The sequence below is a fragment of the Chelonia mydas genome, chromosome 26 (genome assembly GCF_015237465.2).
Source record: "Chelonia mydas isolate rCheMyd1 chromosome 26, rCheMyd1.pri.v2, whole genome shotgun sequence".
NCBI lineage: Eukaryota > Metazoa > Chordata > Testudines > Cheloniidae > Chelonia > Chelonia mydas.
The window spans coordinates 6,321,487-6,346,688 of record NC_057859.1 but is presented as its reverse complement, the minus strand read 5'-3'; the positions used below and the strand labels follow the sequence as shown (position 1 = coordinate 6,346,688).

Below are 25,202 nucleotides of genomic sequence, written 5' to 3'. Positions count from 1 at the left end.
GGGTCCAAAATCCATGTCCCAGTGATCTTCCGGGCGGCCTATTCCCCATGTGGCTGTGAAGAAGTGGGGTGGGGGGAGGGAGAATAAGGAGGGTGACTGGCATTTTGTATAGTCTGAGGCAAATAACTGTTTCCTTTAAAAGGGATAGGGCTAGCCCGTTAACGCAGTTAATAGCAACAAAAGTGAATTATCCCCATGCTTCAGGACATGATCTGATTACCAGGGTGAGGTGGGGTCAGAAAGAAATCTCCCTGCTTCTCCCATGGGGTAATATTGCACAGTGAGTATGGGTAGAGTTACATCCAGAGTCTGATGGGGCATATAGGAGTAGCTGGCCTAGCGTAGTGTGATGGGATATGGAAGCTACCAGAAGAGATGGGTAGGTTGTTAGGGACACTGGAAATGCGTTATACTCTCTCTACCCTGTTCTCATGGGGTGTTTGTGCCCGGGCTCTTTCCCCCAGCTTTGCGGTGCTCCTTCGACACCTTCACTCAAGAAGTGCCCTTCAAGGACTGGAGACGGTTTGGGAGAGCCCTCCTCCTCTCGGAAAACGAGATTGAGATTGCGGAGAGGAGCGACAAGTACTCACAGGAGCCACATTACCAGATGTTATGCACCTGGCTGAACAAAGCCGGCATAGGGGCCTCTGTCAACCACCTACTGGAGACACTAGACAAGATTGATCTCAGGGGCGTCGCAGACATTATCTGCTCCAAGCTTATTGGCCTTTACGAGGAAGAAGAATTAAATTGAACAACAGGGTGGGATTGCCTTGCTTCTCTCCGAGCCATAACCACAAATGCCTCTGAAATCCTGGATACCCCTTGCCCAAAGATTCCCCTGGGCTGCTCCTGAGTAAGGCATCCTTGATAGATACCAGCTGGGCTGGGGGAGTTGGTTGTCTTCTAGAGACACAAGAGCCTTGAAAGCTCTCTTGGAAGACTGTGATGCTGCCAAAGCTGTTGAACAAACCCCAGGTTCTTCCTCTGAATGACAGAATGTAGGTTACTGTGAGACATCCAGGCTGGGATTTCCTTGTAACACTCCTGTTGCAATGACTCTGCTAATACATTATTGTGGAGCACCAGTGGAATCTTATCCCGGTGGGCATTGGCATCGCCTGGCTCTTTCCAGCTGCAGGGACTTGGCTATCGGCAGCTGCAACTGGCAAAGCTGGTGTGTTTGTTATTCAGGGCTCCCTCCGAAAGCTCTGACTAAATGTTATACCTCCTGCCGCTGCTGCTGGATGCTTCAGCCTTCTAGAAAACTTGTCAAGCCTCAGCCAGCTGGCCAGAGCTTCTACCTCCATCTGTGGCAGGCAGGTTTTAACTGGTTCCTGGGTCATTTGTTACCCACTGTATATTTTAGCTGTAGATACCAGTTTTATTTGCTGTAGGGGTTAGAGCATCTAGTACCTAAAACCTGAGGACTCTACTGGAATGAAGAGCAAATAACTATCTACCCTATTGGTACTGAAACTGTGATCCAGGGGGGTTTTGTTGTCTTTTAGAAGATGCCGAATCCCAGCAGAGAGGAATGATGGCTCAGTGGTTAGGACACTACTTGGGAGACCTGGGTTCGCATCCTTGCTCTGCCACAGATTTCATGTGGGACCTTGGGCAAGTCCTCTGTGCCTCCATTCTCCTTCTGAGTAATGGGGATAATAGCACTGCCCAATTTCACAAGGGGTTGTGAAGTTCAGTGTTTCTCCCCTATCAGATGCATAGGGACGCCAGTCCGGACGCCAGTCCAAGTATCTTTTGTGCATAGTTCAGGGACAATTTTATTGGCTGTTGGAATTACCTGCAGTTACTGAACTGGCTGAACTTGACTGCAAGGGGCAACCATCCAGCCCTCCAACAAGCCAGACTGGCACCTGCCGGCCGGTCTCCGCTATCCATCACGCCAGCCCTTGGTAGCGGGCCTCTGCTCAGCATGACGGCTGTCTAAGCTGCACTTCCTCACGTCCAGCATCTCATGGAAAAGATAGAGGCTACTCATGCTTGAATGTCAGAATTACCCTCCCCTTCCCTTCCCTGGGTTTTAAAGCTGTGCTTAAAACAAGAAGCAAGAGGTAGATGCCATATTTATGTATTTATTAGGAATTTTAAATGTAAATTAACTTAAAAGGTAATATAAAAATAGGATATTTTTTTTTCCTTTTTCCTGTGTGTGGTAGTTGTTTATACAGAGCTCTGGCCCAGCCAGGATTTTTAAGTATTTCCAGTTTTTATACATGACTTGTATGAAGGAAGAATAAACTTTTTATATGCTACAGTTTCTCTTCTCGTCTCTCTTCCCCCCCTGCTCCCCGCAGCCTTCAGCCACAATGTTGACTTAGTGGTCTGGGTTTCAGTGGAGATGGAGTTGGTGTGTATCTACATAGCTCTAACTGGAGTGAAGTCACATGCTTACATCATCTGGTCCACAGTTCCTTGTGGCTATGTTATGATCCTCCCACAGTGGTTTTTCCCCTTCATGGCAGCAAGCACAGCAGAACAAACTCTTGCTCCTGGGTATCTCTCCACTAACCATGAGATTCATATGCAAATGACCCCCCCAAGTCTCCTGACCATTCACACTTGCTAACATTTAACATCCATACGGCGCAGATGTAAATTACACCAGGTGCACGGCAAAGGACAATCAGACCTTCAGTGGCACCTACCCCAAACCGATCTCATTTTGTGTCAAAACCAACGTTGGCCTGGCAGAAGCAAAGTTATCCACTGCAATAAGCTTTTGGCATCTGGGGGTGGAAGTGGGGCCTCCTTGATAGGTTTGTGTAGTGTCAAAGCCAGCACTGATGCTCTGTTAATGAATCACTGCATCTCCACCAAGCCAGGTTGCAGAGAAACTGCACCCTGGCGAGCTCAACACAGGTCTGGCTTCCAAGGAAAGGTTGGCATGTCTCTAATCAGACACAACCAGAGGGAGAGATCGGGGTTCTGTATCCCTCTGACTTCCCCATCATTGCAAAAGGAGAGGCTGGCTCCTGAGGTTAGTATGCCATTGGGCACCAGGTTGAATTTTTCTTCCTGTGCACAAAGCACTGCTTTGGGCAGATGCTGAAGTGGGTCTTAATTAATGGGAGGTGGAAGCAGACCTGCCCTTTTGATGTGCACAAGATAAGTGCTCCTCTCAGGGAAGGGACCAGCAAAGGAATAAATGACCCTTCTCTCTTGGTACAGAGATGGAATGGATTACCCCATCCTGCCCTTGCCCTGAAAGGTCTCATGCTGCCAGAGCGCACCAAGAGGATTGTTGCCCTCAGAGCTCCCCGATTCCATTTTAGCTGTCACCAGCAACATTAAGGCTAATGACCTGACCCAACAAGCAGGGAAACCAATGGAAAGGCTCCCCCTGAATGCATGGCTGTTGGATCAGACCCTAATTCCTCGCTACCTACCACATCCCTGGTCAGCTCCTGCTCAGGGGTGTAGCCCAGCCTTGTGGAGGTGGACATGACTTGTAGCAGTGGAATTGGCCCTCTGCTCCAGGTGGGGCATTGAGTGCAAAATGCACACTTCTGCAAATGTCCCTGCCCTCTGGTGGGGAGCTGAGTAACCTCACTTAGGTGTAAAAATATATTTTAAAGATCCTTCAAGACACCTGTATATGAAACTAGCATCCTCCAAAGCTGCTCTGTGGGACAGCTCTTCCTTCAACAGCTGTTGGGATGGGATAGAACAGGTTCCAGACGCTCCCTTTATCAAAAGAGATGACCATGCCAAAGCACACATGTTCTCTCCCTTTGCCTCGTTCCCCTGACTGCAGGCCCTGAGGTACCACCCTCAATTGGAGAGGGCACCAGACTACAGGCTGGCTCCTTGGCTGAATTTGGATTCAGCATGTGGCTGACAGCAAATCGCTGCTCTGTGCCTCTCTGGATGGAGCCTGCTAAATAGTATTAGGCAGGCCTGTAGCAAAACTCCTGCTGACTTCAATGGGAGCTTTGCCTATGTAAGGTTGATCGACGGCTCTGCTGTTAAACCATTTCATGTGAGTGGCGGCGCTCAGCTGCTTTGCCTTAAACTACCTCCAGCCAGCCAGTGGCTTTGCCAGGTGTGTGGCTGGCTTGGTGGGGGCATGGGAGCAATTAGTCGGGGCTGATATCCGCAGGGGCAGGTGGGCCCTGCCTTCCCAAACAGCACCTGCTTCCTTCCAAACACACAGGGACCATGCTGGTCTTTAAAATACCATTTATTACAATGGAGCCTTCAGAGCTCAAATCCCAACCACTGGCAGTTGGGGTGTGTGTGTGTGTGAGGGGTCTTTTAAAAAGAAGTCAGAGTCTGGGGTCCCACACTGGTGCAGAAGCAGCCTGTCCCAAAACAGTCCTCTGGGTAGGCCGCTTCTCAGCTCATCCCCCCCCACTTGGCCCTGGCTAAACCTGCAGCCTCTTCACAGAATCTCAGCAGACCCCAGCTGGGATTGTTAAATGCAGCATCCTCCTGGGAGAGCTGGCTAAGCAGGAAGGAAGGCAGAGGACTGGGGTGGGGCTCTCAGTCAGGGGAGCTGGCTGCTTCGTGAAGATACTCTCCACCTGCAACAAAGCAAGACTGATTCCCAGGCTGAAGCTGCTTGGGTGTCCATGGGGATTTCCTGGAAGGTTGTCCAGGCTTAGGCTGGTCCCAGGAGATGCACCCTGCCTAAGCAAATGTTCCAGAGGCCAGAGCCAGGCCGGTAAGTGCAAAGAGAAACAGGCTGCTCCCTGTCAAAGGAGCCCCAGCGGAAATCTGGGGCATGTTCCTGCTGTGGTTTGAAATGTCCCAGGCGTGAGGAGGAGTGAGTCACCATTGGACAAAACAAGACACAACCTCCAGTTAAAAAATAAAAGCAGAACCCGAAGGAATTTCATTTTTCTCCTTGTAGAATATTTTTCAAACAAAAGAAAGCTCACGCTCCGGTAAATGTGAGGTTCTCCTGCTAACAAGTCTCTGCAAAGCCAGCAACCCCGCTATGGGGGCCCTGCTCTGAAAGCCACCCAGTCCTTGTCTCTAGCCAGAGCAACTACAGCAGGGAGCAGGACCCTGGAGAACTCCTAAGGGGATCCAGGGGCTCAAAGTCCTGAGCCCCCCTGTATGGTATGTGCCCACCCTACCAAGGACTCTCTTTCCACATTCTCCACTGAAGGGCTTAGCGGGTGGTGTCTACTCCAAGCCTGGTAGACCAGATGCTGGTACGGGTCGGTCGGCCACTGCCTTCTCACAGGGATGCTGGGGCGAGGGCAAGGGGGGGCTGTCAAACCACAGCTGAGGAGGAGGAAGAAGAGGAGGAGGAGGAGGAGGCTGTGGCTGCTGATGAGGAAGGGGAGGCAGAAGGGGAGGAGGAGGTGTTCCAGAAAAGCCACCTCCTCTTGGGCTGCCGTTTCTGGTGGAGGTAGTCTTCCTTCTCACGCTCCTTCTTGGCCCGCTGGTAGTGATCCTCTTCCTTCAGGTACCAGACCGGCGGCCAGCGGTGCTTCTCAAAGTACTCTTGATTCTCTGAAGGGAGAGGCAGCCCAGGGGCATGTTAACAACAAAACCAGAGGAGGTGGCATCCCACCAAGCCCTGCAGTGGCAAGTGCCCACAGCGCTGAGCTCACTACCCCTTCCCAGGGTGCAGGGCAGTGCTCTCCTGGCTACCCCTCCCCGGGCCTCTTAGGGCTGACCCCACCGTCCCTCCCGGCTGTACTCCACTCCACTGTCCTGGTGAGTGATGAAGAAGGCAGTAGCGAGCACTGACCTGCTGACATGGCCTTCATATCCCGGGGGAACTTCCGACAGACGTTGTTGTAATTAGTGCAGATGTGATGAAGACACCAGTCTGCAAGCTGGTACGCGCAGTGAAACTGGAAGAGAGATCGACCATTATGAGCACCAGCACAATACCTGTAAGGGGACATCACCTGCCTTACAAACTACCACCATTGCAGTGCAGCTACCTCTGGGGTGGAAGGCAGGTGTCATTTATCAATGCACAGCTAACCGCAGAGCCCTTTAGAAAAGTGGAGGAGGATATGGCATCCTGCTGGAAATGCGACAGGCAGTTACCCACCCTAGAATTTGGCCACCCTGCAATAGGGTTTTCCGTGACCGCGAGAGGTCAGGATGTTGCTTTCACATCCTGTTTGAAAGGTGGCAGCCTCAAACACCCACCGGTGAGCCATTAGATTCAGTGCTGATGGAAGAGTTCCACCCACACCACTTCACGCACAGTCCAGTGTCTCTTACAGGTCTCCCATCCAGCCGGCGACCCAACCTGGCCCTGTGGTAGCGTGCAAGACTTGATGGGATCATAGAGCATGAAGAACTGCTCGCAAAAGCTCCCTATCTAGCTCCACTCCAACTTCCTGGCCTTTCCCTCCTGGAGTTCTCATCCCCCTGCGAGTGCAGCAACAGCCATCGCCAGCGGGCCATGACAAGCCACCGGGGAGCACTGGAACTACCCAGAAATGAGCAACTCGTACCTGTGCCAATTCCAGGAACACGAGGACGTCCCCATCGATATCCACCAACATCTGCGATGCCTCCATCAGGCCCGCCACCATGTACTGCTCTGTAACACACACAGAGGGGTTAGGGAGTGTTTTACAGACAACCACTCAGAGAATTGGACCTGTGTCGCCCTCCGGCCGGCTTTACCTCCAGCACCAAGCCACTGGACCTGTGTGAGATGGGTAAAGGTGACAGACCCAGCAGGGTGCGTCTGCCATGTTGCAGCCCACGCTCCTAGTGGGAGACTCGGCACTGAGCTTGTCATGCCTCTGAACAGCAATGATTCACCAAGCCAGCCCATACTCATGGGGTCCCAAGCCCCCTCCCTTACACGGACAAGCGCTGTCAGGCCATCCTACTGGGCACTGGTTTTCAGGTTCAACCCGCATTGGGATGAGGCTTGGAAAGCTGGCAGGAGAACCCCAAAGCCCGTCTCCCTAAGTCACCACCTCTTCCGATGGAGATGGGTATATGGAGTCCCCGATTAGGGAGGGCCTCTGGGTCCTTTCACTCACTGATGGAGGAAGGAACTCCAGATAAAATGGTCACATCCCAGCTTTCGCTGCCTTCTCCACAGGGGCCAGTGACCCCAGCAGCCCCCCACTCCCACCCCCCAGTCCCTGATCATTCAGATTCATTTCTAGCTGTAAGCTAGGGTCACAGAACCCCCCTCCCCCTGATTCAGGATGTGGTTGTGGGTGACAAAGCCTGGCTTGCCCCGGGTGCTGCCTGACCACAGGCCCTTCTCACATCCCCGCAAGTTACCTGTGAGAGCCACCAGGTGTGGCAGACACAGCCGATTGGCCAGGATGATGAGTTTCATGTCGTCGAGGTCCGGGCTCGAGCTGAACTGGCCGGTGTACAGGTACTCGAGAACAGCCCGCATGCAGCTCTTACTGGTGTAAGGGAACACCACCTGTGCAGGAGGGGCGTGGACACAGACAGGGTTACCTTCCACAGGGCGGGCAGGCTCTGTACCCTGCCCCACGCTCCCAGTGCTTGGGGATGCACGCGCTGCCTGTCCCCAGCCCCCACGCAGCAGGAATCCGTCTGGTTCAATCACACCTGCCTGGTCTTTCTGTGGCCTGGCTGCACCCACCCCTCCTTGTCCGCGCTGGGGATTTCAGCTCTCCGTGGCCAAGCAGGATAAGCTGCCCTGGCACAAATGCTCCCTGCACCACCCCCTGAACCGTCCGTGTCTGTCGGCACCTTTTTCTGACCGACCCCTTGTCTGAGCTTTTCTTTGTCTCTTCAGACTTCTCGTTCTCAATCAGGCCATGCACAATGTGGGCAATGGCCCCGAAAAGTGCTTGAGCCTGATTCTCATTTACTCCCTTCCTGTGCTGAGGGAGGGAGAGGGAGGACGGGCTTTCAGCCCCCTTTGCACTTCCTGTATTCTCCAGCTATTCCAGGGCCCTGCCTGGCCCCTTGTGTAAGTCAGAACGGCCCCAAGGCTGCTAGAACATATTTACCCCCTATGGGCCCTGAGGAGCAGAGAACAGCCACGGTGCACGGCACTCCAGCCACCCACTACGCTGGGAACAGAGTCCTTCCGTGAGTTCTAAAGCTGTGCAAGGGGGATCTCAGGGGACCATTCCCACTCACGTCAAGGCTACTTTATGCTGTCCGAGTGGCACAGAGGGGCTCGTGTGTAATGGAGAGATCTGTCTCAGGAACTCCCCTTTGCCCTCCCAAATGTCCCTTTTCCCCTGCCCGGTCTCCTCCTGCTCTGCGGAACCTGCAGGATCTGCTGAGTGGACTTTTCCCTTTGACCCCAGCCAGTCCCTGCTTGCTGTGAAATCTTGGCTTCCCTCCCTTTCTGCCCCATGGGCCCTGGCTACAGAGAGGGAAAGCACTGAGTCAGTGCAAAAGGCACTTAGGCTTTTTTCAATCTCTCTCTCCCTCCTTAATGCTGTAGCTCTGGGCCACTGGGATGCCACGACAGCGATGCAGGGAGCGGAAGTGCCTGCTCATCAGAACCGCCGTTCGGGTGCTGCATGGAGCAGGCTGCGTTCCCTTCTCTAGGACTCTCGGCAGCACCGGGCGGGGCTGCAGGGAGGGAGAGCAAGAGCAGGCAAATCCCAACCCTGCCACGGCGTTTGCTGCCGCCCTCCTCACCTCCTGGGTGGAGCTCTCCACAAACGGACCCCCGAACATAGCAGCCATCCAGTCGCAGCTGGAGATGAGCAAGGGCCTGTGGGCACTGATAGCACCGTCGTCCAGGATGAAGGTGACATCTGCAACCAAGCAAAGGGGCATCCATCAAGGAAGGAGCTCGCAGCCTGTCAACCGCCCCCCATGTGTGTAGCAGCCTCAGCCAGCGTCTCTGCCCCTCCCTACAAGAAACCCAGCAAGGATATAACTTTGAGGCCGAACCCACAGGCCCAGAAGAGGCAGTCGCCCCAGGGAACAATCCAGGAGAAGCCAAGTCTCTGGACACGACGCTCTACAAGGTTTTCCCATCTCCAGTTGCCTGCTTGTGAGCATCCTGCGGGAGGGCTCGGAACAAAGCCCGGCAGAACACATACCACCTAGACAGGGCCTTTCAGACACAGCTCTGAGCGTGCTCTATACAGGTATCACGACTCCCATTTTAGGGAAACAAAGGCACAAAAGGATAAACGCCCGCAAACCAATCCTTGGCAGACCTGAGAGTGGAAGAAGCCACCTTTCTTGGTTCCCTATCCCCAGGACCACGCTGTCTTCCCCAGATCCCCTGGAACCCAAGTTCTAATTCAGAGGAGCTACTGGCTACTTATGTGACCTTGGGGTTTGTCTGAATGGAACAAATTCAGCCAGGGTGATGCTGGGACGTTTACGTCAAGATGTCATAACATCGTACCATGATGTCACAACAAAGCGTGATGACATGGCACCGGAATATCATGGCAATGTCCTACCGGGATGTGGTTTCAGAAGCCCTGGAAGGGTTCTCAGGACCCAGGTATGTCCCATAAATGGTGGGTTTCCCATCATGAAAGGGGACAATTCTACATAATCCAGAACAAGTGGAAACTAAGTTGCTCGAGCTGCTCTTGTTTAAATAACCGGAGCTGGAAAACTGGCTGGAGGGCAGAAATTTTGCAGGACACCAGATGCTAGAGCTAGGGCTTTCTGGGAGAAAGAAACTATGATGTCACAATTACATAAAACCTGCACTGGAAGCTCTCCAGAAGCCGTGGGGAAAGGCTGGGCTGGACAGCCTCGAAGAGGGACAGCCTGTATATTGGTAGCACATCGACATCCTGGGCAGCTGTGCCGGAAGCTGCCCCATTAACGTGCCTCAGCCCTTCTCTGGCGGGAGCACGGCTAAGCCTCAGAGTTCGGCCTCCACGGCCCACTCAGTCCTTGGGTCCCTTTCCTGAGACTGCCAACAAGGGATCCCAAGAGTGGCAGCTGAGATACAGATGCCTGTCCAGGAATTGGATTGAGATGCACCGTCTCACTCACGGGCCATCTAATAGCCATCAGATGGTGTCAACTCTCAGTCACAACTGACCCAGACCAGACTCAGAGAGGCTCCCTGTGTCATGTCCAGGCCCAGACGGAGGTGATAAAGGCTCCCCACACCCAGTCCCCTGAGCCCCAGGCTCCTCCTCACTGGTGAGCGAACCCCCACCACCTGAGCAGTCGAGTCCCACACAGCTATCGCTCCAACAGGGAACCCCCTGGGCCGTACCAGAGAAAGTCCCCTTGGCCAGGCACTCCTTCACACGGTTGGTCCTCCTGACGTGAAAGGCTTTGGTGATCTCCTGGTTCATGAAAGCTTCGTTGTTCAGGATGTTGGCTACCATCATCCTGAGGTCGAAGACCTCCAGCAGCTCAGCGATGTGGGCAATGTGCATGAGGTCCCGCTCATTCTCGTCCAGCTCCCCCGTGTACAAGTACTTGAGCACCGCCCGGAAGGGCCCAGGCTGGATGGAAGGGTCCATCTTCACCACCACCATGAGCCGGGACTTGTAGGTCAGGGGGTCGTCGGCCATCTCCTCCTGGATGCTGACGAAGGCACGGCTCCAGGAGGACAGGATCCTTCCCCGCCTCAGCCCGCGCTGCCCTTTCTCGTAGCTGTTGCCTCGTAGGATCCCGTCGCTGGTGGAGGCTCTAAGGCACGGTGGACGCTGGCTGGAGCTGAACTCCTCGGTGCTTTCGCAAATGTCGAAGCTGGCGGCTCGGAGGAGGAAGTCACGTCCGTGGTGCCTCTCCTCCTGGTGCGGCACCCGCTCGGCGGCGGCGGCGGCCCCGGAACTGCCCCCAGCCGCACCCTGCTGGTCCTCCTCACTCAGGTCCATCAGAAACAGGTCGTAGAACTTGGAGGAGGAGGTGGAGAGGTAGATCTTGTGGGCGTAGATTTTGATCCTCTCTTGCAGCACTAGGATGACATCTGCACACAGTGGGTCCTCCAGCAGGTGGGCTGGGTGCTCCTCATTGTTGGAAGGGGGGTCTGGGACCAGGATGATGGGTGGGGGTGGCTTGGGAGGCAGGAAAGGGGCCTGGAGCAGCGGCCTCTGGACGTTGCGGAGGTGGGACTTCCAGAACTGCAGGTGCCGGCGGGAGATGAGGGCGGCCCGGATGGCGTTGTCAAAGACATCCTTGATGCCGAATTGGGCTACCACGCTGGTCTCGTAATAGGGGATGCCCAGCTCCTTGGCCACCTCCCTGCCCTTCTCTGGTGGCAGAATCTCATTGGGTTTGATTGGCCTGGAACAGAGAAGGGTGGGGAACAACAGTAAGAGCTGCTCAGAGACCCAGCGACCTTGAAACACATAGCAAGGGGACTGCGCAGAGGTACAACCTGGGGGAGCGTAAGGCCCTGTGCAGTGGCAAACACAGAACTCCCTCGGGCCGAGCAGGCTGCCTGGGGCCAGGAACATCATACCCAGGGGTCAACCAATGCCATCTTGGCTCTCTCTGCGTCTTATTTTTCTCCCCTCCTCGCTATCCTCTCTTCTTTCCCTCCTCTCTCCCTCCCTTCTCCCTCTCTGTTCCTCTCCCACAGACGTGCCCAAAAGAGAATTGCTCTGTATTGCCGATTTCACAGCATGGGTCCATCTGGAGGGAGTTGCTGCCTCGCCTCTCTTCTGCAAGCGGTTATCCGCTCCCTGGTAAGCAATATATGTCCCCTGGGGCTTGCCCTGACATTCCTCACATTCTGTATGCTGCTTTATCCCAATCTCTACCTGGCCAAGGGTCGTCTGGCTCGATTGACTGCTTCCAGGTCAGCATAGCGAAGGTCAAGCTGGCAGCCCACCAGGATGACAGGTGCTCGGGGGCAGAAGTGCTTGATCTCTGGATACCACATGGTCTTAACATGGTGCAGGGAGTTCGGGTTAGCAATGGAGAAGCATAAAACCACGACATCAGACCTGAGAGTGGAGAAGAGACAGGGTTCCATTACGATTTTGTCCCCTAGGGGCCATGCACTCATCCCATACAGGATTCAAGCATGGGAGCATAGGCACCTACCCTGCACAGGTGCATAAGTGCAAGGCAGACTCCCTGCACAAGGGGTCAGCACCAGGAGGAAACGCTGGTTCCCTGCCTGGTGTTGACCTGTAAACCCAGACCTGAGTTTAGGGTGCAAGATTAAATTATATATTCTGTGCTTTAAAATAGTGAAAAAGCAGCTATGCAAAACATGCAAGTAGAGAAACATAAGAATCCGGATAACCACTAAGGCAGGCTTGGCCATAAGCTGTGGCATTGTGGGCCTGTTAGTAGTTTTGATAGTCTAGCAAAGGAGTTAGCAGGACTGCTTAATGCAAGGTTAGAAGATTTAGCAACATTTTGCAATACGTAGCTTGTGCTGAAAAGTACATCACAGAAGGCTGAAGTAATGGATTTCTAGGGGGTTTTGGGGTATATGTAACCATGGAAAAACCACACTGGGACAATAATTGATGTGGGAAGTTGAATTGTGCCTAACCAGAATATCACTCCTGGGCAGGGGCTGAAACCTGATCAAATATGGTCCCGGACACATGTGGATGGAACAGGAAAATGTGTATAAAAGATGATCAGACCAAGCCCCACTTGGGACATCAGGGATGACCATGGCGGAAGCCTGAGTATGAACAAGTTGTCTTGTGGGGACCTCCCCTTGCTTTTTCTTCTATTTTTGCTGGTACCAGTCTCCATAAGGTTGTATGTATGTCAACATTTGGAGACTGCTTTATTTTGTGCGAGCCTAAAGCTATAAGTATGCATGACCTGGAGGTGGGAGAAGAGGGTTGTTATATTTATCTTGCTTTATTTCATTTTTCTGTGATTTCAGGGATAGATGTCTGTATTAAGTAAACTCTGTGGGTGTGTTTCATCAACCTCAAACTCAATACAATGTGAACCATTAGTGACTTGTACCCTTTGCACCCTTGACTTATCTAAGGCTAGAAGGGGAGCCAGTCTCCCCCTCGCAAGTGCAATGCACACTCCCTGTATGGAAGCCAGCCCTCTGTCCCCATTCATGGTGCAATGCGCACATCCCCGCACAGGAACCAGCCTCCCCTCCCCCAGGGGTGCAGTGCACATATCCCTGCATGGAAACCAGCTCTCCTCCCCGCTAGGGTGCAATGCACACTCCCCCACATGGGAGCCAACCCTCTTCTCCCCCCCACGGTACAATGCACACTCCCCCACATGGGAGCAGCCCCCCAGAAGAGCAATGCACATTCCTGGCATGGAAGCCAGCCCACCCCCCTACCCCCCTGGGTGCAATGCACCTGCCCTTTCATGCTTTTTCTCCTTCTAGTTCCTAGGCCCCCAGGAAAGACCAGTTTGTCACCCTACCTTCCGTAAGCGAAGCGTCTATCTTTGTGGTGGTCCCCAAAGGTATCCCAGAGTCGCAAGGACACACTAACATCATCCACCACATCTCGGGAGCGCTCCAGCACCTGAGGGAACAGAAAAGGTCAGCCACCTTCTAAGTAAGGTTGCAGAGGGGAAGGGGCAGGGATGGAATTAGCTTGCTCCCTTCTCCCCCTGGAGGTAGGACATTAAAGGGGAGTTAATGACACTACTGACCCCAGGCAGGGGAAGAATTCCCTAGTCTGAGCCTCTACTTGGCTTGGGAGGGTGTACCGCAATCACGATCGTGCGCGCCCAGTTGGACAACCCGTCTGCACCATGCTCCAAGAGAGGGGTATCCTGTGACAGCTACAGTCCCCCCAACCCCGTCGGCACCAGTCCCGCCCGCGAGGCAGACGTCACTCACCTCCTGGCAAACACGATACTGGTCAATGGCCCAGACCGTGGGTACGTGGGTGGCGAGAAGCTGGTACTGGGTCAGCGTGGCATTGCAGGCGCGGGCACAAATGAGACGGGTCTTGCCCACCGCGTTGTCCCCAACCACGACACACTTGATGGTTTCTACGTTTGGCCTCTCATAATCCATGTCAGAATCCATTAATTGGGACCTGGGGAGAAAGCAAGGGAGAGGGGCCAGCGGAGACGCTGGGTCAGTACTCCAGACCTGTTTGCAAGGCAGCTCTGGGTGCCACACCAGGCCAGCCTATGCCTCCTCTGCTCCCAAGAAAGCCCTTGGACTAATCCGCGGGAGAGAGGTCCTGCTATCCCAGAGAGCAACTGGGCCCACATGATCAACATGGGCCTCTTCCCACAGAGCCACTGGGCACACATCGGGGGCTCCTGGTTCTCATCAAGGTGGGCTCCCTTCCAGAGAGCCAATGGGCCACAGTAGGGTGGACCCCCCCACTCTCCACAAAGAGCCCTCAGCTGGCCAAGTGGAAGGGGGTCCTCTCTTCCCCCAGAGTGGCCAGCCACCCCCACCCCACCCCACCCAAACTCTGCAGGCAGGGAGCAGCCATCCTACTCATCCCAGTGAGAAAAGATTTCCCAGGCAGAGCAATGGCAAACCCCAGGGGAGATAGCCAATTAATAAGCACGGTTGACTGAGACCTAGGACGTGGCCAGCACCCAGGGCGAGGCCCGGGGCTGGGATCTCCTGGGAGCACCCAACCTAGGGAACTTTGCACCTGCGGAAAGAGAATGAAACTTACACCCACTTCAGCCTCTGCTGCCACTGAGTGGCGGGATGCGACCCTGGGGATTTGCAACCCACCCTGCAGGTGCTCAGAGCCAGGGCAGGGGGGATCTGGGGAACAGCACTGGTTGCTTGGGCAAGGGACAGTGCCTGGGAATGCACTGGGGAGTAGGCACCCTCCAGCTTCACTGCCGCTCCTGCCTTACTCACAAGGCCCGATTTAAAGTGACTCCCGCATGGTCTGTGTCCCTCCCAGAGAACCTTCCCACGGAGGGGGCAGCTGCCAGGCCGTCCGAGTCGCTCCGTCTGTCACACGCTCAGAGTCATTTCTCCTAGCAGGGAACCTCGGCCGGGGTCCTCATGAGCTTCTCCCCCTTCCTCACACCCCTGACGGCCCCAGCCACCCTGATCTGCAGAGACCTTGGCCGGCTGCTTCCCCCGCTCTCCCAATGAGAGCCCAGCGGGGACCAGGCCACCCAAAACAGCTCTGAGCAGAGAACAACAAACAGCCCTTGGAAGGGGAACGGAGCGAAGGCAGCTCCCCACCCCTTCTCAATGTGCACTCCAGGCGGATTCCCTTTACAGTGTAATGGGTTCCTGGAAGCACGCACTGCTCTGCCTCTGATAAGACACATGCCCTGTCTGTTGGCTTGGACTCTCCTCCCTCCCCGCCCAGGCTCATGCTTGGTCATGTGAGAGAGATTTTTTCCCCCCATTCCTCCCTTCCCAGCATTGGGAAGCTTCCAGATCCACCTGAGCAAACACATCCTCCCTCTCTCCCCCACCCGCCAGATGTCTACACACACACACCCCCCACCCCGCTGGGAGGATGTTTGCGCTGCTGGAGTTGTAACTGGGCACGGCGAGGCCGAGGCTCCGAGCCAGCTCTCAGCAGCCCTAGGCACACACGGCCATGCTTTGCCAGCGCCGAGCTCTGGCCATGTAGCGAGCAGGCGTCTGCAGCAAACAGAATTAACTCATGGCAGCTTAAACCAGGGATTTGCAAGGCTACCGTGGGGAGGAAAGAGGGGAAAAGAGCTTCTCTTTGTAACCACAAACCCAAGTTGCCCAGCTTTGAACTCTCTCTCGAGCAGCGTTACCTCTAGGCAAAGGTCTTCTGAGGTGCTGTGTGCCGACACCAGCCCACAGGCATGCAGAGCTAATACCAAGGTAACGATAGCAACGGAGAGCTGCGGAAGGGGATGTGAATGCAGCTCTCAGTAGCCGAAGCTAAAAGTACTAAAGGGACTTTCCAATGATACCATCCCTGCCCAGCTCCTTAGGAGCCCCATTCTGGCAGACGCTGAGCACCCTTCATTTGCAGGGGCTCAGCAGCTAGTAGGATCAGGCCCCAGGTTTTGTGGGTTCAAAGACAACGCATCAGGCCAGCTCCTGAGCTGATGGGGAAACCAGCATGTCCCAGGACAAAGATTATTTTAACGGAGATGCTCATATCCTGCTGAAGAAGACCTCTGCTAACTGCAATGCCAGGAAAGAAAAGGAGCTTTAGGAAGGTGCTCAGATACTGTGGCGATGGACACAAGGCAAAGACATCAGACAAACAGAATTTTTTTAAAGCAGCCATAAGGAATCCTGCCCGAGGACTCCCACTTCTCTGCCCAAGCCCCATGCTCCTCCTAGCCCTCTACACAGTTCAGCCCTAGAAGGGGAGAGAAGTGGGAGTAGTAAGCTCTTCGGAAGGCCTCTGAAACGTATAACTACAACATGTTCTTCCCAGTGCCCCCAAAGTGCCCACCAGTTAAAACGAGAAGCAAATTGCAGAGCAGAGCCAGAATTTGGGGTGACGTGGGGTCCATTTGGAAGGTGGACCGCTGTGCGCCTCGGGAGCGCCTGGCGGGCTTTGGTTCAGTGGCATATGTCTTGGCATTAGCCCCTGTGCAGTAAGTTCGGAGCCCATTTGTCTAAGCACAGGTTAGTTTTTAACTCAGGCCCCCATGGTAGAAACGTAGGGAGTTAAAAAACAGAATGCCAGCAAGAGCAGGAGACGGGAGAGGAAAAGGATGGCACAAAATGAAGGAAATGTGAAACTTCTGCCACAGCAACTGGTGTGTGTGTGGCAAATCAGTGCCCATGTGACATTTCACCCTGCTAGAGAGACATTTCATTATCGCTGTTACATCTACCTCCTACAATCCAACGTCCCATCTCCTCATTCCCCTCTTCCGTGTCCACACCAGGAACCGATCCAGCTCCCACCGAGGTAAATGGAATGAGATGGATCAGGCCCTGAGGTTGTGCACAGGCTTCCACTCCATATGCCCCCAGTAATAACCCCATCTCAATCCTTCTCGTCTCTCCCCTTGCATCTGCTTCATTCCCTCTCCTGAGCCATCCTGAAACCCTAAATCACCCCATAAACCCTCTCTCAGCCATTCCCCTTCCCCACGATGGGCTCCTCTCTCTGCCCCATCTCCAAAGCAACCCCTTATTCCCTGACTGCAATGCACCCCATAAGTACGGCTCCCTGATCCAAACCTTCAGGGTTCCCCCTTAGCCCTTCTCTGGATCCCCCTCCCAAGGCACCGAATCTACCCCCTTTACCTCCCAAGGAGAACAGAGATTTGTTCATTTTCGGCAGCCCCAGTCTCTGGTTACCAAGGAAACTAAAGAATCACCCCAGGGAGCCCAGAGTGTTTCCTAGCAACTCTCAGGCTAAAAATCCTCCATCCCAGCATCTTGCAACATAAAGAGGCAGGCACACACACACACACGCACACACAAATCCTGTTAAACAGAAGGAATGCAACAAAAATAGAATGGTCTCATGAATGCAGCACCAACTGGGAACCTTCTGAGCCACTGGAAAGGGCGGGCAGGTGAAATCAGAGCATCTCCAACAAAAGATGATCAGAAGAGAAACTAAAGGAGGACTTGTGGCACCTTAGAGACTAACCAATTTATCTGAGCATAAGCTTTCGTGAGCTACAGCTCACTTCATTGGATGCATTCAGTGGAAAAAAAGAGAAACTAGGTGCCAAGAATCTTGTAGGCTAAGGCCTTGCACAATATTATTTGTAGTAGTAGTCCTAATAATTGCAGTGCCGAAGGAAATACAAATCTAAACAGAGGGCACAGTGCAAACAAAGCGGAAACAAAACACAAACATGTTTGCAAGGCTTTTGCAAATCAAGCACGAATAAACTGTAAATATAGTATATATAAAAAAGCAATAACAGAATGCAAAGCTTCTGCACAAACACACCCCACCCCACCCAGTCACAAAACGCCTCTATATTGCAACGATTTTAGGAACGGGGAGGAATCAGAACTAAAAGGCGAGCCTCGCTATACCGCCAAGACTTATGCAGTGAAATCTAATCGGCCCGAAGAGCCTTGGCAAAGGGCACCCACGTCCGTGCAAATCCAACCCGGGGCACGGCAAGAAACTCGGGATTTGGCGTTGCAGCCTCTCCGGAGCGGGGCACCTTCAACAACCCCCGGCGGCTGCAGGCAAGGTTTTGGGGCGCGCCTCGTTAAATGGCCCGGCCGCTTTCCCCGCTCAGCCCGGGGCGGCGGTAGGAGGATGCTCGGGGAGCTCGCTTACTTACACCGACACATAGCGGGGAATTGCCAGTGGGCAGAAGGAAGCTCCCCCCGGGAGACGTGTCCATGGTCAGAAGCGCGCGGCTCGGATCCTGGCACCCCGGGCGGCGCTGGGGGCTAAGCTCGGCCGCCCAGCGGCTCCCCCGCGACGGTCCGCGCCGGCCCCCGGGAGGAGGCGGGCCCTTGCTCGGCGCCTACAGCCATCGCCGCGTCCTCCCCAGCAGCATCCTCCCGGCCCCGGCGCCTCTCTCCCGCCCGCCCGCCCGCCCGGCGGGGCCCTGCTGCCAGCTGGGGCTGCCCCAAGGCCCGGCGCGTGGCCCCGCTGCCCCTGAGCCCGCGGGCGCTGCAGCTCCCGGCCGGGCTCGCCCACCGCCTGGTTTCATTCACAAAAACAAGAACCAGCCACAGGCCCCGCCCCTGTCTCTCCCCCCCAGCTGCCCATTGGCTGAGAGGGGGAGCGGGGCACTTCCTGTGCCAGGCCGGGCCTGGCCGAGGCCGCTCAGCCAAGGGGGGGGGGAGACAGCTCAGGTGCCCATGAATCTGGGGGGCGTTCACCGCCCTCTGCCTTTGCTGCTACCACCCCTCGCCCGCTATTCGGCACCTCTCCCCCTGCCCCTCTTCCCTTCCATCCATCCATCCCCTGCACCCCTCCCTGCCCCTCTTTCCTTCCATCCATCCCCTGCAACCGGCCCGCCCCTCTTCCCTTCCCTTCCCTTCCCTTCCCTTCCCTCCATCCATCCCCTGCACCCGGCCCGCCCCTCTTCCCTTCCCTCCCCTTCCCTTCCCTCCATCCATCCCCTGCACCCGGCCCTGCCCCTCTTCCCTTCCATCCATCCATCCCCTGCAACCACCCCTGCCCCTCTTCCCTTCCATCCATCCATCCCCTGCACCCGCCCCGCCCCTCTTCCCTTCCATCCATCCATCCCCTGCACCCGCCCCTCCCCCTCTTCCTATCCATCCATCCATCCCCTGCACCCGCCCCGCCCCTCTTCCCTTCCATCCATCCATCCCCTGCAACCGCCCCTGCCCCTCTTCCCTTCCATCCATCCCCTGCATGCCCCCTGCCCCTCTTCCCTTCCATCCATCTATCCCCTGCACCCGCCCCTGCCCCTCTTCCCTTCTATCCATCCATCCACTGCACCCCTCCCCCCATTCCCCTGCCCCTCTTCCCTTCCATCCATCCCCTGCACCCCTCCCCCTGCACTTTTTCCCTTCCATCCATCCCCTGCACCCCTCCCCCTGCACTCCTTGCATCTCTTCTCTTCCATCCATTTCCCTGCATCCCCCTCCACCCACCCACTCCATCTGTCCATGCTCCTGCCTCCATTCACCCCACTGCCTCTCTATCCTTCCTCCTTCACCACCGCTATCACCCCCTCTCTGCTCCCAGTCACCATCCTGGTATTCACCTCACTGAACCCCACCAAGCCAGCACCCAGACCCGCACCCCTCCAAGCCAGCACCTGGACCCCCCCCGCTGAGCCCTGAGCTCCAGCCACCTTCAACTGCACCCAGAACCCCCTCCCCCCACAACGAGCCCCTGTTCATCCAGATCTCCCTCGCACCTGGACCCCCCACCAAGCCTCCCGCACCCAGATTGCCCCACACAGAACCGTATCACCCCACACCTGGATCTTCCTACACTAAGCTCATCCATATCTAGATCTTGCTGGGCTGAGCCTGCCTGCCTACATCTACTGTGCTTGGCACGGAGTGGCAGGGCCCCGGGGTGTTTCTGGGACAGTCCTGGTCCTTGCGCTGTGTCAGGGTTGGGTGCAACTCTACCGCCGAGTCCATGTCCGGGGGAGAGGGGGTGCAGGGTGATCTCCTACCTCTGTGCAGTCAGTGGCACCTGCTCCCCACTGCCATGCTGGAGCCTCCACATTTATTTATTGACAGATATAATTTGCAGAATTTTTCAGAATTTTAAAATATTGTGTGCAGAATTTTACATTTTTTGGCGCAGAATTTTAAATTTTTTGGTGCAGAATGCCCTCAGAAGTATACTTTGCAGTGGACTGCCACTGGCAGAGTGTCCCAGGGGGTTCTGGTGAAGGATGCTGCATTGATCGGGACGGGGGCAGCTCTGATAGGGAGACCCCTCACCCAGTCACTAGTGGGGTTGGAGCTCAGAGGAGTTTCTGGATGGCTCAAGGGAGCTGCATTGGGATAGAGATCTTTACACTTCAAGGTCACTGGTTCAAACCAGGCCTGCGTGGGTATGAGCAGCGATGGAGATTGGCACCTGACCTGTGCAAAACAGCTTGGGGGGTTCTCAGTCCTCTGCCTAGTGGAGGCTTGGTACAAAAGCTGGTTTGACTTAGCCCTCTTCTGCCTTGCTGGTCGTCTCTGCAGAGATGCCAGTGATGGGACAGGTCACAGACTGAACTCTCTTCCTACCTGGAGGTGTAGGTTGAGGCAGCATGCGGAAATCTGCCTGTGCCTGGGACCAGTGCAGGGGTAGCAGGAGGAATTCTCCAGCCTGTGTTACACAGGAGGTCAGACTAGCTGATCTAATGGTTCCTTCTGGCCTTGGAAGCTATGCATCTTTACAACAGACAGGCGCCTCGGGTCGCTCAGCTCCGCCAGCACCTGACAAGGTGAGTAGCCCCCTCTCACTGACCCAGCTCCCTGGCTCCTTCTCACGGATCTGCTCACTCCCAGCTCCACCCACCCCATGATCTTCCCACTGCACCCGTCTCACACCTCTCCACTGCCTCCCCCCCAGACTCATCTCTGCGGTCCCTCTCCCCAGCCCAGCTCCCCCCAGCCCCTCTGCGCTGCCCCCTCTGGCTGCCTCACAATGCAAGGACAGAGCCGAGAGAGTAAAAACTCAACGTCATCTCTGCGGCCTGACCAATGAGAAGCAGCTTTGCTTCCCCGCAGCCCAGGCCAGCTGCTGTGCCCCATCATATCCAGATCATGTGATGCCTCATTGTCCTTCTCAAGGCTTTTTTCCCCCCCACCTCCCCTGTGCCTAACCAAAATAACCCCGGCTCCTGTTCCCTTCCCGTTAGGATCCGGCCAGCCACGATCCCTCAGAACCGCTCAAAGTCCTGGCATTGATGCAATGCGGCGTCAGCCAGCGTCACCACTCCAGCATCTGCCTCACCTCGCACCTTTGCAGTCCAGTCACACAGACATCCAGCAGCTCCTAACATCACCGTGCCAGAACGCCCCCCCCCCCAACTCTCCTCAGCACCATTGCTCATCTGCCCCATGCCGTTCCTCACCTAACTCGTAAGACAGGAATCTCTCTCTCCATAGCAGAAGGAATCTGGAGTACTTGTTTGGGGGGGGCTCCTTTTGTTTTTTAAGTCTGGCATATGCTTCTCCCTGGTGAGTCTCCGTATTCCACAGGGACCATGGAAGCTAGCAATGAGGCTGTCGACTTCTTGGGAAAAGCTATGAATTTCCCTGCATTTGGGCTGGAATGAAAACTGCAAGCAGCCTGGCTGCTGCTTTTAGCTTCCGTCTTCGAGTGGGTCACGGGGAAGGAACACGTAAAGCTTGCTTGCCAGCCGCATGATTTGGCTTATTTGCTCTGTCGTAGCAGGTGCTTAATTGTGGCATAAAAGTTCCTGGCAGCTTTACGATCAGTTTAATTCCGGAGTGACTCCCCACCGTCTGAAGCAAGACAAAAGCACAATTGTGGCTTTTGGTCAAAACCTCCAGGCTGTACCGTTGGCACTGAAAAAAACAGCTCAAACAAGCACATTCCCGCTGCTATTCCAGTCTCAGCTTCTCCCGGCAGGAGGTGCTGCCGGGAATGGCGTAGGAGCACTGGCTGTGCAGGAGTGAAGAGCGAGGCAAGGCCCAGCCAGCAGAGAATGGCGAAAGAATGCCAGCTCTGGATGAGCTCACTGCTATTCCATTCCCAGCTTCTGCCAACAGGAGGTGCTACAGGAAACGATGCCAGAGTGCTGGCCGCAGGGCACTTCAGGGACTGTTGCCAGAGCATTAGCTAGGGGGGAGGCCAAGTGGGAGGTGCTGCAGGGACTGGCCCAGGAATGCTGACTGTGGGGAAGCCCATAGCTACTCCAGTCCCTGCTTCTCCCAGTAGAAGGTACCACAGGGAAGGATGTCGCATGGAGGGGAATTCAGTTATTCCAGTCCTAGCCTCTCTAAGGAGGAACCATTGTAGGGAATGGGGTAGAAGTTATCAGCTACTCCAGTCCCTCAGCGGGAGGTGCTGTATGGAACAGAGGCAGAGTACTGACTCTAGACAAGTCCACAGATATTCCTCTGGTAGTGTCTTCCAACAGGAGAGGCTGTAGGGACTAGTCCAGGGACATTGGCACATTGGGGGTTCTCATCTCAGCTGCACTCCAGATGTAAGGTCTAGATTCTGTTCTAGAGGATCCACCTTTCCCCACCCCCTGGCTACAGCTGCAGTGCGTACGGCTGGTTAAGTCAGGCCCATAATTCCCCAGTGTCCTGTGAGTAGGAAGTGAATGGCCAGTAGGGGCTAAGATCGTTAAGACGAGGTGCTCAGGTGTGATACCACAAAGAGAGCAGTATGAAAGCAAAGAGAGACAGAGAGATGGATGGAGAGAGGAGTACCTATGGTGACTGATGGATGGATGAATATCTATGGGGATGGATGGATGGACAGAGGAGTACCGATGGTGACAGACTGACAGATGGATAGACTCATAGAAATGTAAGGCCAGGAGGGACCTCGAGAGGTCACCTAGTCTAACCTTCCATGCTGAGGCAGGATTAAGTGTACCTAGACCATCCCTGACAGGTGTGGGTGTGTGTGTGAGTGAGAGAGAATCTGCAGATAGTTCATTTCCGTTCAGAAGGCCTAAAGCTTTATCCATCCACCTATTTCTGATGGACATTTGAAGCTCTGAGTCTCAGCACGTGGATTTCTCCTATCCCAAATCATTATCCAGCCAGGGTGTATGTAAAATGTAGGCACTGCCTAGCTGATGGGGCAGGAACATGAGCTTTTTCCTCTTTCCCGCTTGTCCCTTCCTGGAAGACTGACCGAGACCACAATCTGATCACGAGCCCAGTTCACCAGAAGCCCCAGCCCTTCTTACAGTCTCATCACTGCCTCAGACAAAGGGGTCTCTGGCTGAGCTGAGAGAGAACAGCCAAGCATGAGCCTAAGCTGCCCTTGGAGCTCCAGCTGTAAGTCAGTAACTGGATCCAATGCAAAGCAGAAGCAGCAGCATCCCCTCCCCTCCCCCACGTCTGCTGTTTTATCACAGCTGTAATTAAAATGCAGTTTACTCTGTGTGCCAGTGTCTCTCTCTGATATAAGCCTCTTGAACTTGTCCCAAAAGGCTCCCATCTGCCCTGCTTTATAATCACCCTCGCTCCCAGTCAAATAGCTCCAAACCCAAATACACACACTGAGCTTTTCGTCCAGACATCACAGCAGCCACAGGTCAAACTGGGGAGTTGTGTGCGGAAGGGGTATGAACACCCCCCGGCACTGAACAGGCAAATGAAAGGATGTCAGGAAGGCGGAGAGGGCAAACAGCCAGCTTTGCTACCAGCTTCCAGAAGTGCCCTTCTCGCAACACACACGACCGATTGACTCTCTCGAGGCTTGTATACTGTGACCATCTCTTGGACCCAGAAACCCTCCGGTCCCCTACCCAGCCCCAGCCCCACATTCTCTGTTGTCCAGAATCCCAGGTCTCTACCCGGAGCCAGTGCTGCATTCTCTGTTACCCAGAAGCCCCAAGGAGTCCCTGCCCAGCAGTATGTGCGGGGACTTCACAAAGAAATTCAAGTCACTGATAAATACTCTTCCTCCAACCTCCCTACATCCCTCACCTGCTGTGGCCTGGGCCTGGTGGGGAGTCCTGCAAAGCTCAGTTCCTCTTCCTCTGGAGAGCTTGGTGCCAGCTGCCAAAGCCCTGTCAGCGCTCAACAGGCTGAGCTGAGTCAGCTCTGGGTGTGGTCATGAAGAACTGTGCCTTCCGGTAAAGTTCAGACGGGCAGAGAGCTGCCGCAGGCTGTGTTGGAGGAACAGGGTTCTCTGCCTATTCTGATAGGCAGGGGGGTAGCTGACCATGCACTGAGGCAGAGGGAGGTTGTCGGCCGGGCCAGCTGGGCTGCATTCCCAAGCAGTAACATTAATGTGAGTGCCCAGGAAGCACCATCCTCTTTCCCCTCAAATCAGACCCACTCTCTGCCTTGCACAGGCTGACGTTCCCATGAGTCCGCACGAAGGAACCCTCAACACATCGTCCTGGAGAACTTAAAGTGCAGGCCCCCGTGCAGGAAGGGGGTGTCATATGCACCGGAGCTCAGTGATAATTAGGGGAATTCACCCTGCGGAGCAGGTGATTTTAAGGCACTAGGGTGCCTGGGCAATATGCCAGGCTAAACTAAAAAGGGTGCTGAGCTTTGTTGTGATACAACCACGTCTAAATTGGAGTGGTGGGGGGGGGTGAAGTGTTGCAGATTCCTTGGGGGGTATCCTCTGAATTCACAGCAGCCTTTGCCTCTCTTGTATCCTGGCTGGCTGGAGCCGGGAACCCTTCAGCTTTCTGCATTCCCAGGGCATAGAACTTGCCCTACCCACCTCCAAGCCTTGCGCTGAGCTAATCACCAGTGGGTATCCATCTGCCAGCAACAAGCCGGGCCTTCTCCCTAAGGCGTCTGGAGATACAGACAGGGGGTACATTAAACGGGACACAATGAGCGGAATCCCTGGGCACCTTGTGGGTCCAGCTAGGAAAATAAGACTGGACCAAATCTGGACTGACCATGTGAGTGTCTAGCAACAGCTACAAACCACTAAGGAGGAAAACAGGAGTGAGCTAGGTACTTACGAGCTGTAATCCATCCTGGTCTTCTTCACGGCGTGGTGGGCTTTGGCTCGGGTTTCCATCGCTTTCTCTTCTCAGCAGGCTCTGAAAGGAGAGGTGGGAAAGGCGCAGGTGAGATGAGTTGACCTGGAACTCCTCCCTCCCCGGCTCTCCGCAGGATGCCCCCTCCCTCCCCATGGGCAGAGGCAGCCCCTGGACGGGGAGATCCTAGACCATCACTCTTGCATGGTGGATACTGGGCTCTTTAAAATCCAGTTCTAACGCAGCAAGACAAAGACTCAGGGCTGCCCATTGACCTTGCTGCACAGTCTCGGGTAATGGGGAGGAAAATTCTCAGTGACGCTGAACTTAAAATCCGTTTCTTT

At 54.9% G+C, this 25,202-nt stretch overlaps 2 protein-coding genes across 11 annotated transcripts in view; one reads left to right on the top strand and one right to left on the bottom strand.

The window, feature by feature from the left end:
- LOC102943585 (tumor necrosis factor receptor superfamily member 10A) overlaps positions 1-12,809 on the top strand; it is a 31,107-nt gene extending 18,298 nt beyond the window's left edge. For 4 of the 6 annotated variants that reach the window (XM_007068329.4, XM_027830481.3, XM_037886571.2 and 1 more), the window contains exon 10: positions 465-2,276. In XM_007068329.4, the coding sequence (XP_007068391.2) occupies positions 465-754 (290 nt within the window). In that variant the 3' untranslated portion in view covers positions 755-2,276. Of the gene's footprint in view, positions 1-464; positions 2,277-11,476; positions 11,583-12,424 lie in introns of those variants that run through there. The other 2 variants (XM_027830482.3, XM_037886572.2) reach the window with 1 other exon arrangement.
- On the bottom strand, positions 2,077-23,957 carry RHOBTB2 (Rho related BTB domain containing 2). Of its 5 annotated transcripts, none has more exons than XM_037886563.2 (10): positions 23,837-23,957; positions 13,688-13,889; positions 13,264-13,367; positions 11,658-11,843; positions 10,160-11,178; positions 8,599-8,717; positions 7,246-7,396; positions 6,453-6,541; positions 5,729-5,834; positions 2,077-5,487 (listed from the first exon to the last, which is right to left on the bottom strand). In XM_037886563.2, the coding sequence occupies exons 2-10, from the start codon at positions 13,877-13,879 to the stop codon at positions 5,246-5,248; spliced, it is 2,208 nt and encodes a 735-aa protein (XP_037742491.1). In that variant the 5' UTR covers positions 13,880-13,889; positions 23,837-23,957; the 3' UTR covers positions 2,077-5,245. The 5 variants fall into 5 exon arrangements, with proteins under 5 accessions (XP_037742491.1, XP_043392195.1, XP_037742489.1 ...); XM_043536260.1 differs by lacking the exon at positions 23,837-23,957 and adding an exon at positions 21,274-21,514; XM_037886561.2 differs by lacking the exon at positions 23,837-23,957 and adding an exon at positions 18,046-18,344.
- Positions 23,958-25,202: the final 1,245 nt, after the last annotated feature.

Bases quoted from the DNA above. Each gene is read 5' to 3' on its own strand.
- RHOBTB2 (XM_043536260.1), bottom strand. From the start codon at position 21,305: ATGGAGAGAGAGATTCCTGTCTTACGAGTTAG. The intron at 13,890-21,273 runs GTGAGGAACGGC...CTTTCTCCCCAG, and splicing joins ATTCCTGTCTTACGAGTTAG to GTCCCAATTAATGGATTCTG. The intron at 8,718-10,159 runs GTACGGCCCAGG...GCTTGGTTGCAG, and splicing joins GGCCAAGGGGACTTTCTCTG to ATGTCACCTTCATCCTGGAC.